The 13,664-nt window shown below is 35.0% G+C and overlaps 2 protein-coding genes across 10 annotated transcripts; one reads left to right on the top strand and one right to left on the bottom strand.

Moving 5' to 3' along the window:
• The first annotated feature begins 1,251 nt into the window (after nucleotides 1-1,251).
• On the top strand, nucleotides 1,252-8,017 carry LOC106364539 (transcription factor MYB93). The gene is made up of 3 exons (XM_048738981.1): nucleotides 1,252-1,492; nucleotides 1,610-1,739; nucleotides 2,374-8,017. The coding sequence occupies exons 1-3, from the start codon at nucleotides 1,360-1,362 to the stop codon at nucleotides 3,191-3,193; spliced, it is 1,083 nt and encodes a 360-aa protein (XP_048594938.1). The 5' UTR covers nucleotides 1,252-1,359; the 3' UTR covers nucleotides 3,194-8,017.
• Nucleotides 8,018-8,440: 423 nt separating this feature from the next.
• Nucleotides 8,441-12,713, bottom strand: LOC106379369. Of its 9 annotated transcripts, none has more exons than XR_007315970.1 (6): nucleotides 10,011-10,923; nucleotides 9,569-9,836; nucleotides 9,390-9,486; nucleotides 9,182-9,304; nucleotides 8,934-9,112; nucleotides 8,441-8,853 (listed from the first exon to the last, which is right to left on the bottom strand). XR_007315970.1 is itself a non-coding variant. In XM_048738983.1 (6 exons), exons 3-6 carry the CDS (start codon nucleotides 11,002-11,004, stop codon nucleotides 9,265-9,267), a joined length of 429 nt encoding a protein of 142 aa, XP_048594940.1. In that variant the 5' UTR covers nucleotides 11,005-11,332; nucleotides 11,407-11,533; nucleotides 11,853-12,713; the 3' UTR covers nucleotides 8,441-9,264. The 9 variants fall into 9 exon arrangements, 4 of the variants coding, with proteins under 4 accessions (XP_048594940.1, XP_048594941.1, XP_048594942.1 ...); XR_007315969.1 differs by having other exon boundaries at nucleotides 9,028-9,112; XM_048738983.1 differs by lacking the exon at nucleotides 10,011-10,923 and adding exons at nucleotides 10,981-11,332; nucleotides 11,407-11,533; nucleotides 11,853-12,713 and having other exon boundaries at nucleotides 8,441-9,304.
• Nucleotides 12,714-13,664: the final 951 nt, after the last annotated feature.

Raw genomic sequence — 13,664 nt, 5'->3', positions numbered from 1 at the left:
AGTCTTAAGCTTGGGTAATATCTGCATGGTGGATGGTTCATGGACTTCCACAGCTCAATTTAGTGGAATAGGATGGGTCTGGAAGGATGCAATAGGAAAGATACAACTCATGGGGTCAAGGAACTTACGGAGGAGGGAGACATCGCTACACTCGGAACTGGAAGCTTTAAAGTGGGCAATGGAGAGCATGATACAACACTCGACTTGTCAAAAGTTTGGGACAGACTGCAAGGATTTGATAGCAATGATGGAGCAGCCACAAGATTGGTCCAACTTCTCAACTGAGCTGGAAAACATTCAAACTCTTCGGTTGTGTTTTTCAGACTTCAAGATTATCTATATTCCAAGGACGCAGAATGAGATTGCGGATGCGCTAGCTAGAAATGCACGTTCTTTTTATAGATCATTATGTTTTATTGGTTGTTCTATTCCGGTCTGGCTTCCCAGACCACCTCAAGTTTGAGTAATAGAAGAGCCGTTTGCTGTAAAAAAAAAAAATATATATATAGTGAACAACTATAAACTATATATATTATATAATATGCATACTAGTTAAGTCATATTTGTACAAGATAGATTGAAATTAATTCACATATGAGGGCTGACTAAATATGTATTGATTGACATTCCTACACGAAATATATATAGCTTATCTAATCCATCTAATTACGAAGAAGATTATTTTATGTAGATATGATTTTACCATTTGATCAAAACAAAAACAAAAAAAAGATATGATTTTTACCAAACCCCAGAGACGACAATGAATTACCACAAGGTAGACACTTCACGGATATTCTGCCCCATATCACCACACATAAATCTCGGTAAGGTTTTGGAATGTCGTTTTTGGAATGAACGATTTGGAATGTTTATATAATACATTTATTTTGAAAAACTAGTGAAGCTATTTTATTCTTCTACTATTCTGATTAGTAATGATTTGATTATATGCCTGTTATCAACAAATTTCCCATAGTAACATTTATACCAAAAAAAAAAAAACAAAACAAATTTCCCATAGATATAATCCACAACATTTTTCTTTTCTTCAGAATGCATGAAACTACATCAGTTCATAGTGTACGTATTGACTTCGTCTCTACTAGGAGTAGAATTTTCCGCATTATAAAGAAACAGCGACTTAGATTTTGTCTGAGAAAATGGTTAATATAAATACCAAAAAAAAAACATTTGTCAAACAAAAATACATTAAAGAAAGTCAAGTGTTATGGACGAAGAATTAATATATTTAAATCTATCATCAATCTTCCACGAAATTGTATATAAATACCAAGTCCTAACCTCAGGCTTGGTAGTCGTGCAAGAGAGATAAGACAATATAATCAGAGAGACACGATGGGGAGATCGCCTTGTTGCGATGAGAATGGTCTAAAGAAAGGGCCATGGACTCCTGAAGAAGATCAAAAGCTTATTGATTACATTCATAAACATGGCCATGGAAGCTGGAGAGCCCTTCCAAAGCTCGCAGGTCTCTTCCTTTTCCTATTCTCTTAATTCACCTCATCGGTCTATAAAAGCTCGTTTATTTAAATTTGTATGTATAAATATTTCGATGGTTTTGAAACCCTTATCTTTCTCTTTTCAGATTTAAACCGATGTGGAAAGAGTTGTAGACTAAGGTGGACAAATTACTTGAGACCTGATATCAAAAGAGGAAAGTTTTCCGCAGAAGAAGAGCAAACAATCCTCCATCTCCATTCTATTCTCGGGAATAAGTAAGTAGTATTTTCAACATATTTAGTAGTTTTTGGTTATAAAACTTTGAAGGAATTCTTTATCTACGATATGTATGTGACATCGATGGAAAACACAAATATAGCATTATCATAAACTCTTGAAAAATTAGATAATAATTTTTATTTTATTTTCACAAAAATACTTCTGAGGAAAATGATCAAAAAAATTTCATTAAAGTGTAAATATACACTCAGACATTTAGAGTTAATTAATCTATACTTATAGTTTACCGTTAAAGGATGGAAATGCGTGGAGTTTAAAAATTTTTAAAATTAAAAATTTTTAAAATAGTTTCAAAAAATATTTTCAAATTTAAAAAATAAATTGAAAAAGAAAAAAATTGAAGAACTTTCAGAACTTTTTTATAAAATTTCAAAATTGAAAACATATAATTCGAAACTATAATTTTTTAATTTTTAATTTTTATTTCTATATCTATAAAGCAAGAAGTATAAAAGTCTTTTACCTATTTAATGAAACTACTTTTGATTATTTTTCTCTTTGAAGGTTTTTTTTTTGACAAAAACTTAAAAATGAGCTATTTGAAATAATTTCCCTAAACTATACATGTATTAAAAATTCATATACTTAATTATTTTCATGTATATATAGATGGTCTGCTATTGCAACACATTTGCAAGGACGTACTGATAATGAGATCAAGAACTTTTGGAACACACATCTAAAGAAGAAACTGATCCAAATGGGAATCGATCCTGTGACCCATCAACCAAGAACCGACCTTTTCGCAAGCTTACCTCAGCTCATAGCCTTAGCAAACCTAAAAGACCTCATTGAACAAACATCACAGTTCTCATCCATTCAAGCTGAGGCAGCTCAACTAGCCAAGCTACAATATCTCAATGGTATGCATAATTCTTCGGCTTCATTATCCAACAACAACAACAATAGCCCCAGTAGTATTCTCGATATCGATCAAAACCATGCCATTAATCTCTTAAACTCTATGGTCTCATGGAATAAAGAACACAACTCGAAATTCAATCCCGCTCTTGAACTTGAGGCTGAAGATCAAAATGAAGGTTTATTTCCAATCGGGTCCATCATTGATTCAACCACCCAACAACTCCAACAACAACAATATCATTTAAACAATAGTCCTATTGAACAACCATCCCAAGGTGACCCACTTCTTGATCATGTCCCTTTCAATCTACAAACATCTTTGAATAGTGAAGATCACTTTATAGACACTTTAGTCAAACATCCAATAGATCAAGATCATGATGATCCATCTTCATGGATTCTGCCTTCTCTTATAGACAACAGCCCTAAAAATGCTATGTCTTCTCTTCCTTACAACAATCCAACGGATGCGAGCAGCAGCTCAAGCTATGGCGCTGGGGAAAGTGCGTCACTTTATTGGCCTGACTTTTGCTTCGACGAAAGCCTTATCAACGATATTTCTTAATTAGTTTTGGCATATTGTTCTTATAAATTCTGTTATTATATACGCATGTCTAGTTGGATTACGTTTGATCAAGCTGAGTTTCTTCTTAGAAAAATATATTCGTTTGTTGTGTTCGTCGTTTTAGTCTTGTAAGGTGTCGTTCGATTATACATTCCTTTCTGTTTTAATTTTTATGTAATTAGACGCGACATTTATGTTTTTTTTGTGCGTTTATACACGACATGAAATATATGTTAGATAGAATGTTTGTACACAGTTTTCAATGTGTTATAGTTTTTCTACATATACAGTACTTGATGCTAAAAAGCATTATTTCATTTTATAACCGATTTGTCATATATACATCATGCGAGTGAAACATTTTACTTTCATTTGGTATCTCTCAAAATCGAGGAATAATAAGCTAGGAATCGATAGAGATCCACTAAAATTGATAAGATATACTGAAGGAGAATGTCAACCATGGTTCTTGACTAATGCTTTAACAACAGATGTGATACCGCCTCAAGTCTTACGCTTGTAGAGTCTTTGCTTGGTAGATGGTTCTGGGACTTGTACATCTTTGTACAATGGATGTTGATGAACATGGATTGATGGTGATGGACGGACACAGCTCTTGGGTACAAAAAATATAAGACAAAGAAAATCTTCATTTCATACAAAATTAGAAGCGATTTGACGGACTATGGAGAGCATGTTGTATCATTTAACGTGTCAATGCTTTGGTACGGATTGCAAAGAGGTAATAGCAATCCCTGACTCATGTCCAAGCTTTTCGATGGAGATGAAAGATATTAAAGATCTCAAGAACATGCTCAAAGATTTCAAGATCACATATAATCCCTAGGGGACATAATGGTACTGCAGATCATTTAGTTAAGACAACAAGATCATTTTACAGGAATATTTGTTTTGTTGGTTATTCTATTTGGTATGCTTATTTAGAACATCTCAAGTATGAGTAATATAATGGTCTTTTGTCGTAAAACAATACTATCTTATCTATTACTAGTCAAATCAATATCTATCTAGCTATCTATAATAATAAATGAAGTTTCTCTCCCTCCGTATGTAGCCACATCATCAATTGTATATGGACTTTTTGTGACACCTTGCACATCTTCCACTTTTTATTATCGTTAGAAAAAGTTCTGCAGATCCAATTTTTTGTTCAATTTATAACAAAAATGTCTTCTCTTTGAGCTTTTTGCAGTCGTTTTATTCAGAGCCCCAGTTGTTGGGGTCAAAATTGGTCACGGAGAAATCAACGCCGAAAAGTTTCTGAGAAATATTTCCTCTAAAAAGAGAAATCAAAAAACCATGTTTAGAGCTTTGTATAAATCTGAAAAGGTGTTATCGAAGGACGACTTCCGGGAAAAAATAATGAAATGGAAAGAAGGCCAACTATAATTCTCCCAACCATACAAATCACCCGAAGATAGCCAAAACTCGATCTTGACGTGTCCGTCCAGCTCACCATATGGCGAGTCGGACCGTCCAGTCCCGTATGGCGAGCACGATTGCACCTAGCAAACATCTCACACTCTCGTCTCGTCTTCGAGCTTCGGTCACACAGTCTCTCGTTTCATCGCGATTGGAGTTACCGTTGTCTGACTACAAGATTAATTCGAGCTATTCAAAAAAGTGACGTCATACCAAAGGTGATTTCTCGAAGAAATCATACAAACGCTTAAGTCGTAAAACGGTCCGAAAAGGCCTAAAACATGGCCAGAAGCCCACTTACGAATTCAATGAGCGTAAGCCCAAGGATATTATGACGGTCTATTTTAGTTTGCAGGAAATGATAAATGTTAAGTTTGATTTATCGAGTTTCGAGAAAAATGTCAAAGTTTCGAAGGATAATGATGAAGATCGGGAAAAAATAATATTTTCGCGAAGGGATAAACTTGACCTTGGGGCAAAAAGGATAAGCATAAACCAACCCAAGAGGAGTATATAAAGGATTCTAAGGCGAGATGAGCAAGGGAGAGAACTTTTTACATCCAGAGCAAACTTAGAGCAATAAGAAATTTTCCATTTTTGTTATCAAACTGCAACTCAACTAGGTTTTCAAGTCTTAGGTGGTTAGAACTAGGAACTCGCCGACAGCTCTTACGGCCGAGGCTTACCTGTCATAATACTTATACACAAATTCGGAATAAGACATTTCTTTGCTCTTTTTCGATTTATTCAAGTTATTATGTTTGTATGTTTGCTTGGTCTGATTACTTGACGTTTGGCTTAGCAGAAATTCAGGACTTCTGGGAAAGCTAGGTTTGCTTGACTTTCCTAATTTAACAGAAATCGACGGTGTGAATTTTGGTTCCCGCACCAGTGTCTATAGAGCTTCATCATTTTTAAGAATATGACAAATAGAGCTCAGCCGTGGCTTCCCATCTCTTCAGGTGATGCCTCTGCTGAAGAACTATCTACAAGGCTTTGGTTTTCATTTATATACTCCTTAAATTTTTGCATTTACATGATTTATCCCACTTGTCCACTCTGTAGCATTGAATCGAGCTCTTCATCTTACAAGATAACCGGCGGAAGCTCTCGTATAAATCTATTCGTCTCTCCATGCATTTTATAAATCAATCAATTCTTTGTTCTTTGTTTCCCAGCAATCAGTGGACGATAGATGTTGATGCGCCTCAGTCATTGGATCAGTACATGAAACCAGACCAGACTGATGTTCAGACCGTTCAGAACGACTCAGCCGAGGTTAGTCTATCCGACCGTTCCGATCAGGACGTCCGAGCCGTGTACCGTCTCGACCTACTTACATCCGGAAGGGAGCTTCGGCTAGATCCACGACCAGATGTCCGACCTAACCGTACCAGAGCTCGTCCTTCCCAACCATCTCGACAAGTTAAAGCCAACAGCCGAACCAGACTTGACTTGGGTCGTGAGGTTTCCCAAAACGGTCACGACTTCTCTCTCTTTGGCCGTTTGGTGCGTACCAAGTGTCTTGAAGACCGAACCGACAGACTGTCTCTCATGTCTGATGCACTGATGGATTTCTATCCCTCAATTTTCTCTAAGGCACGAATCATAAAGCTATCTGAAGACTTAGGCCGCATCAGTGCACTACTCGATCACCCGGCGGACTGTCCAGACCATCCCGCGTTCGTCCAGCTCCTTACAGCGACGAAACCAACTTAGCCGGATGAATCTAGACATCAGCCGAAGGGTCACCTTGACCAGATCTGATCTGAAGAGTTTATTTGACTGACTTTCAACATTCTCAGTCAACTTTATTATTTCCTAAGTGTTTTTATTTATGTCTTGCCTTGACCACAAGTAGTATAAATATGTAAACTCTTTCTCATAATCGATCAATCGATTTTCTTTCAAAGTTTATGAGTTTATTTCTTTGTTCTTTGCTTAGAACAGACTTGTTTCTTGTCGAGTGATTCTCCAAGTAAACACATCTTCCCTTGTTGGTCTTGACGTAACATTCCAAACCACAACCGAAGCAGGTAGTATTAGAAGGTCTTTCCGCAACCTTTTGTGTCGCCTTTCAAACCACCCAGTTCTCCCATCTTTGGCGAGTTCATATCCAAAGTTCCGTTGAGTGATCATGTCCGAATCTAGGACATATCAGATGTCACTTCATCCGACAATGATGACGATGGATCGTATCTTTGATGATCAGGTTGCCCAGTTCATTCGTAACCTCCACACACAAAGATTTGTTTCCCTCTTGTCCGCTTTCAAAGTAGAGTATTTGGAGATGGACACATGTTTTAAAATCATAAACACAAGTTAGTCACCGGCCGCCTCACAAGCCTATCGCATATTTACGTGTTTCTAATTTCGTAAGCTTTGATGAGATTCAGTATAAGTTTCCTCTTATGTGTATTTGTTTTTTCTGCTGCTGCACCAATGTCTTCCCCATATGCTGCACTGAGTATTCTTTTTATGGAACAGTTAGAAAACAGTGACACATTTAATAAACATTGCAAGACATTTTAATGGAGTTTTTACGGATAAGTTTTATGTGTCTGGATTTTGAGAGAGAACCACCACATCTTTTACTCTTAGTTTAGAGAAGTATAAGTCTCTCTCTTTTTCCAAACTGTCTATGTATAATTATGTGATCTGTATCAAAGAAATTGAGTGAGTCCGCCTTTTTTGTATGATTTCGACTAATTTCAGAAACTGATGTGATCAAAGAGAGACGCATTATTTTTCATCATAAACAGCAGGCACAAGTTTAGATTATTTAGACGAAGGGGCTTTTGAAGAGTGGGGATTCACAGTTTTGGATGATGGTGGTTTGTGTTTACAGGTTCCATGTAGATGAAGCTCTAAATAGAGCTGAAGAAGAAAAAGAAGAATATTGTAGTCTAGCTGTAATTCACGTGTGTTACTAATCTAAACAGAAACGGAAGAAGACATATTCCATGAGTTTAGAATTAGCTTTGATTTGTCATCATATCTTTGCCACGAAGATCAAAAATGGTAAAAGAAAAAAATGCTCGAAAGAAACCCAAACAAAGACTAAGTGCTCAACAAGTCTTGCATAAGCCATAAAACCATGAAATTCATAGTTTACTAAGATTATGGAACTTAATCATGGTTTTTTCAGGCTATCCATGGATAAAGAGATAGCTTTACAATCTTTTGATTTGTAGATGGTTTTCATGAGAAAATCGATGATATGTGTTTCACTTGAAGATGAATGCGAAAAAGATTTCAGGAGAAGAGATTTAGTCTTAGAGAAACATGGGCTGGAGTGTAACTTATAAAAATTCAAAAAAGCATTCTTCCAAGAAGACACCAATCTTGACAACTCCGACATCAGTGGCCTACCACAAAGCTTGGATCCCTCGCTATTGCAGGTCTGAATCTTACAACTTATCCCATCGGAAGTTCTGATTTGGTTTCTTACCCTCTGTTTAATGATCAAATTTTTTTAAATACAATCTGATTTGGTAAATGGATTAAACTTGCAACATCTTTCTCATAGGTGTTTTGATGGTTTTAGCATTTTAGTTATTTAGTTTTTTGTTTAAAATTGGTCAATAATTGATAAGATATAGAAATACATTCCTGTAATTATGCTCTCATAACTTTTGTATATTGTCTTACCATCTCTGTACATCCCTTACTCTGTATATACTCTGAGCGTATGAGTAATACAAATGATTTAATTCCACATATTCAATATGGTATCAAGAGCCTCTTTAGGTTAACACCATTTTTTTTTAACGCCGCCTCTTATTTCTTTGTATTCATCCTCTCTCAAACTCTGTTTTTCTTTTTTTTTTTCATCTCAATGGAATTCGAATCCACAGCTGAAAGAACCTTTGTGTTCAATGCTCAGAACCCACAGAGTACTTTACTTTCTGTGACATGTCAATCATTACTATGCTCACAAACGAGAACTACCTAATGTGGGGGCGACAAGTTCGGGCTCTGCTTGAAGGGCATGAACTCCACAAGTTCATCGACTCCACTGATAACATTCCACCATTAACGATCATGAATGATGGTGTCTCTGTTCCTAATCCTGCATATGCACCTTGGCGACGTCAGGATCGTCTTCTAGACTCAGCCCTCATTGGCGCAACCACGTCCAAAGAAGTTTGGGATCTCCTAGCAACAACATTCGGCAACCCTACAAGAAGACATCTCCGACAACTAAGGATCCAAATCTGCACATGCTCCAAAAGCACAAAATCCATCAGTGAGTATCTCCGCATCATCAAAGCCAAATCTGATGAACTAGCGTTACTTGGTGCACCAATGGATCATGAGGATCTCACTGAACAAATCCTTGCTGGACTGGGTGAAGATTTCAAACCAGAGATTTCAAACTGGAGGAGTACCTTGCTTTGAACTGGTCAATCAAATCCAGTGTTGGGTTGAGCAAAATATGGGTTGAAATATACCCGCTAGATATGGAGTAAGCACCTACAATATTTAGATTTTAGTAACATGTTGTGCAATTAAACATTTTACAAAGTAAGTACTTTTATATACCTTTCCACTCTTTAACATAACATAACCTGATAACACAAATAATCATTGTGGACATGTTACTCATACTGTAATCGTATACTTGTTTAGATAACGCCCCACAGAGTACACATCATCTTCACATTACTGTAAAATATAAACTTAAGTGAGAAAACAGAATATAAATGTTTAGCTAGCAAATAAAAGAAAAAGATAAAGAAATTAAGCTTACTTCTGGTCACGTAACTCAATCAAGAGCCTCATGTTATCTTTTCCTTTTATCATTCTGTTTTCCAGAGACTCAAAGTTAACTATTTGGCCAATAACATCTACATAACCAAAAATAATAATCAAACACAAATATAAGAAAACCGAAGGAATATTAAACTTAAAAAATCATTTTTGACTCACCAACCAAACAGCTGTTATCAAGCTTTCCACCAAGAATATCATTGTAATCCGCCAAATACTTCTCGGAAACTTCACTTGGAAAATCATCAGCTTTTCCAACAAAAGTTGTCTGAAAAAAGCCAATTTTGTACGGATGTGTGGTTGTCCGATAATCACCAAAAGCATCGTACACTTTGAATAAATGGACGACCACCGCATCGCTCTCAGTTAGCCTGTCTTCATACTTCTTGATGAGCTGTTCACCAACTGAAGCATGAATTCTTGTCACCTGATTGAACATATAAAAGTTATATGAGTTAGACAACTAAATGATAAGAGTGACGTGATAACAGAATAAGGAAGTAGAAATATGAATTAATTGTAAATTTGAGTATATTGTAAAGTAAAAATAAAATAAGAGACAATTCAGAGTTGCAAAAAATTTAGTAACTATACTACTTACTTCTATATCAACGAAAAGCATTTCGATGGTGTTTCCGGATTTTTTGTTATAATTTCTCCACAAGCGAAGAATCCTAACTTCAATACGACATGTATCTCTACGCGGTTTTAATTCTCTAACATAAGAAACTCTGTTTTTGGGGGCTAGAACCATTGCCATTGTATTATTAAAAACATTGAGTAAGAGAAATACGTTTGTATTAACATCTCTTAAGGGTATCCTTTATATATACTCTACCTTCCTTTTTTGTGTTATTAGGGGGATATTTTTTTAATAATAAATGACATTTATGAAATATTTTACATAATAAATAATGAAACAGTTTAAAAAAAGATATTAAAATTATATATAGTCAAAAAATGACTTGCAATAATTATGAAATCAACTTGCACAAGTAATTCATATTGAGAATAAGGTAAGTTATTAAAAACGAATTAACAAATTTGCATTTAAACAATGTAATAAATATGATATCAAGTTGCGACATTAAATTGTGATTCAAAATAAACTTGCGCAAGTAATCCTAAATTAGGTAAATTGAAAAAATTAGGAACATTAAGGTAATTTTATTTAAACTATCATTGATTAATTAATAAACTTGTGCAAGTAATCCTAAATTAGGTAAGATGAGCAACTTGCGCAAGTAATATAGGCCCGCACCTTCAAACAAACTTAGGCATCTACCTAAATTTGTTTGTCTAATTTAGGTCCGTACCTACATTAAGGTAAATCTAGGACCGTTTATATTTTTCCAAGTAATCTAGGCCCATACCTAAGTCGTAGTCATGTCTGCGAATTAACTAATCTAGGTTCCTAATGATCCCAACAAAGTGATCCACTAAAATCAGCAGAACAGAAATCAACTTCTACTAAAGTTTAGTTCCCAGGTTTGAGCTCATGGCTTTGCCATTTATAGAAGGTAAATAAACTATAAATAGCAATCCAGGAAGAAAGAAAGAGGAGGAAGTACCTCCAAGTTTCTCATCTGTTTCATGAGTGTTGTTGTTCTGTGTCATCGCTGGGCTTGGACTAAAGAAGATAAAGCTTGGCATAGATGGGAGTGTTGTTATCCGCAGCATCGCCCTCAGTTAGCCTGTCTTCATACTTCTTGATGTTTTCCGCAGGTAAAGGAGAATTATGATCTACAATCGTTATCAATCAATTCCTCTAACTGCCCCATGCTTAAGCTATAGTCTTGCTCCCTATTAACTTTGACTCTGTGGAGAAAGAACATCCACCACGCTCCAACCCTTCACATCCAACCCCATCTTGATCATATTGTCCTTGTCCTGGCTCAGATAACTGCTCCATCTAAGAGTGAGCTGCAAGACAAATCATCATTTCAAAATAAAGAACTTTCAAACCAAGCCTTTTATAATGGATTTCAAAGACGTACCTAAAACACCATCAGCCGTTAGCATCAGGGAAGGATCAACACAAAGCATCCTACGGATCAAATCGTGTGATTGAGAAGCATCCCAAGGATCAACCACGGCTCAGCAGAAAACCTCAAATCTGTGGCCCTGACAGCATCAAAAATCTTTGACTTAGTCTTTAACCAAAATGGAGGCACTCCACTGAGAAGAATGTACAAAAAATATATTATCAAAAAATATGTATATACAAAGCCACTGTTGGATTAGAAGCAGCAATGACGCTAAGCAACCGAGCAGAGATTCATATCTACACTCCCGAGTGGTGAAATGAAATCAGTCATATAAACGGAAATGAGTTAAAACGAAATTGATTATAATCCCCCAAATTCAATTAAACCCAAAAACCCTAATCCCCAAATACAATTAAACGATCTGAGATCAAAACCGTGCAATCGCACAAACATACCCCTATTAAACGATCACGGTTCGACTTCCGCACGGATTACGTGAACTCCAGCGACTTTTTGTCTACCTCCACATCGTCATAGCAAATCAAAACAGCGCGAGTGTCTACAGAAGGGCGAGGGAGGGACGTGGCGTTGAGGCAGCTCGATGATTGCTGAATCAGAGATATCGAAGATGTACGAAGGGAGTTTGTTCTTGCAAATCTCCGGCGGCTTTAGGTGTCACAGAAAAAATAGATCGAAGCAAGAGAAAATCGTAGGATAAGAAATCTCCGGCGGCTAAAACAAAAAGTTCGCTGATGTTAAAAAAAAAACTAAAAACAATCGACCAATGAAATTAAAAGGATTTCCTTGAGAGTGTTTGTATGATTGCCACGTCATGAGAAGTCACAAGTGACTTCTCTTTTAATATATAGGGGATGTATTTATTATTTATAATTTTATAATATGTACAAATAGAAAATAAATAATAGTGTACATTGATAAGATTTGTATTTTGAATGTTTACTCCGCGAAAAGCATGGATTTTAACCTAGTAACTAGATTTTGACCCACGCTTGGAAAGCGCAGATTTATTTTTGAAATTAAATAATTTCTTTTAATTAAATTTCTATATAAGTTTGTGTATAGGTTTGGGCAGATTTATCCGAAATCGCAACATGGATCGTAAGAAAAAAAGAAAAAAAAAGAAAAGTAAAATAAAACTGAATATTATAAATAAATAAGTAGATCATATATATATCCAAGACCGAAATTTTAACACCGAACCGAGAATCAAATGGGTACCTGAATTTAAAAATTATCCAAATTATTAAATATTTTAATTTGTACATCCTTTTAAACCCTAAATTATCATATAGAAATTATAAAATGAGTTAAATCTATTGTTTACCGAAAATCTTGGTAAAAATATAAGTATAATTGTTTTGATATTTTGGTTGATAGAAATAAGGAAAATGATGTATTAATGTCGTAATAAATAAACTTGTAGACTATAATTATATTATGTTTCTTGTTTTGATAATCGTATCTCTAGTATTATATTAACAAAAAAAAATCTTAGAATAAATCTACTTAGCATATTCACAATATATTTGTCTTTTGTATATGTGATGTAACGTTTTGATGTATTTGAATGTCAGAGTATGATTGTATAACAAACAATGTGATGAAGAATGTGTTATGATTATGTCAAAACTATGATGGTCTAGGTATTTAACAAAGTCATGTTTGATTTTTGAATAAGTGACATTTGAATAAAAGTTTTGACATCTTTTATTTTTGCTTCAGGAAGAAAAGACATGTAATGTCAGCATGAGACATCCAAGGAGCTTTTTCATTTATAAAAAATAGTCGGATCAATGGCAAAATGTAGTGTAATGTTTCATAGTTCATAGGTCAGTAGAATAATATAATTTTTGTATATTATGATAGATCAGTCACGTTATAATCTTAATGGGACATGTTTAGAAGTTGTTGGTGGCCAATAGGATTGATATAGTTTTGGTATAATGTTTTAGTAATCTGTAAATATATGGTGTAATGTTATTGATTTTTTTGTTAGAGTAAAAACGGGTATAGATATGTTATAATGTAATTACTGTAATGTTATAAAAATATATGGTAAGACCAAAAAAATTAAATCTAATAAAAGGGTGCAACAACCTTGTGTAAATAGATTTTTTAGGACTCGTTCCCTTTTAATAGTATCGATTATTAATCTATAGAATCATATGCTGCCCTTGTGAAAAAATTGGAGAAAGATTGCAAATACTGAAAAAAGAAGGGAAATTGCATCCCATAACCAAACAAAA

This window comes from Brassica napus, chromosome A9 (genome assembly GCF_020379485.1).
Source record: "Brassica napus cultivar Da-Ae chromosome A9, Da-Ae, whole genome shotgun sequence".
Lineage (NCBI taxonomy): Eukaryota > Viridiplantae > Streptophyta > Magnoliopsida > Brassicales > Brassicaceae > Brassica > Brassica napus.
Note: the sequence above shows the minus strand (reverse complement) of the source record. Positions and strands in the feature narration are given on the sequence as shown.

What these genes read in the sequence shown, in the direction of transcription:
- LOC106379369 (XM_048738982.1), bottom strand. Translation starts at nt 10,169, where the DNA reads ATGGCAATGGTTCTAGCCCCCAAAAACAGAGTTTCTTATGTTAGAGAA. An exon ending in TGCTTTTCGTTGATATAGAA is followed by an intron (nt 9,837 to 10,010) that starts GTAAGTAGTATA and finishes ATGTTCAATCAG; the next exon opens with GTGACAAGAATTCATGCTTC. An exon ending in ATTGAGTTACGTGACCAGAA is followed by an intron (nt 9,305 to 9,389) that starts GTAAGCTTAATT and finishes TATATTTTACAG; the next exon opens with TAATGTGAAGATGATGTGTA.
- LOC106364539 (XM_048738981.1), top strand. Translation starts at nt 1,360, where the DNA reads ATGGGGAGATCGCCTTGTTGCGATGAGAATGGTCTAAAGAAAGGGCCA. An exon ending in AGCCCTTCCAAAGCTCGCAG is followed by an intron (nt 1,493 to 1,609) that starts GTCTCTTCCTTT and finishes TTCTCTTTTCAG; the next exon opens with ATTTAAACCGATGTGGAAAG. An exon ending in CATTCTATTCTCGGGAATAA is followed by an intron (nt 1,740 to 2,373) that starts GTAAGTAGTATT and finishes ATGTATATATAG; the next exon opens with ATGGTCTGCTATTGCAACAC.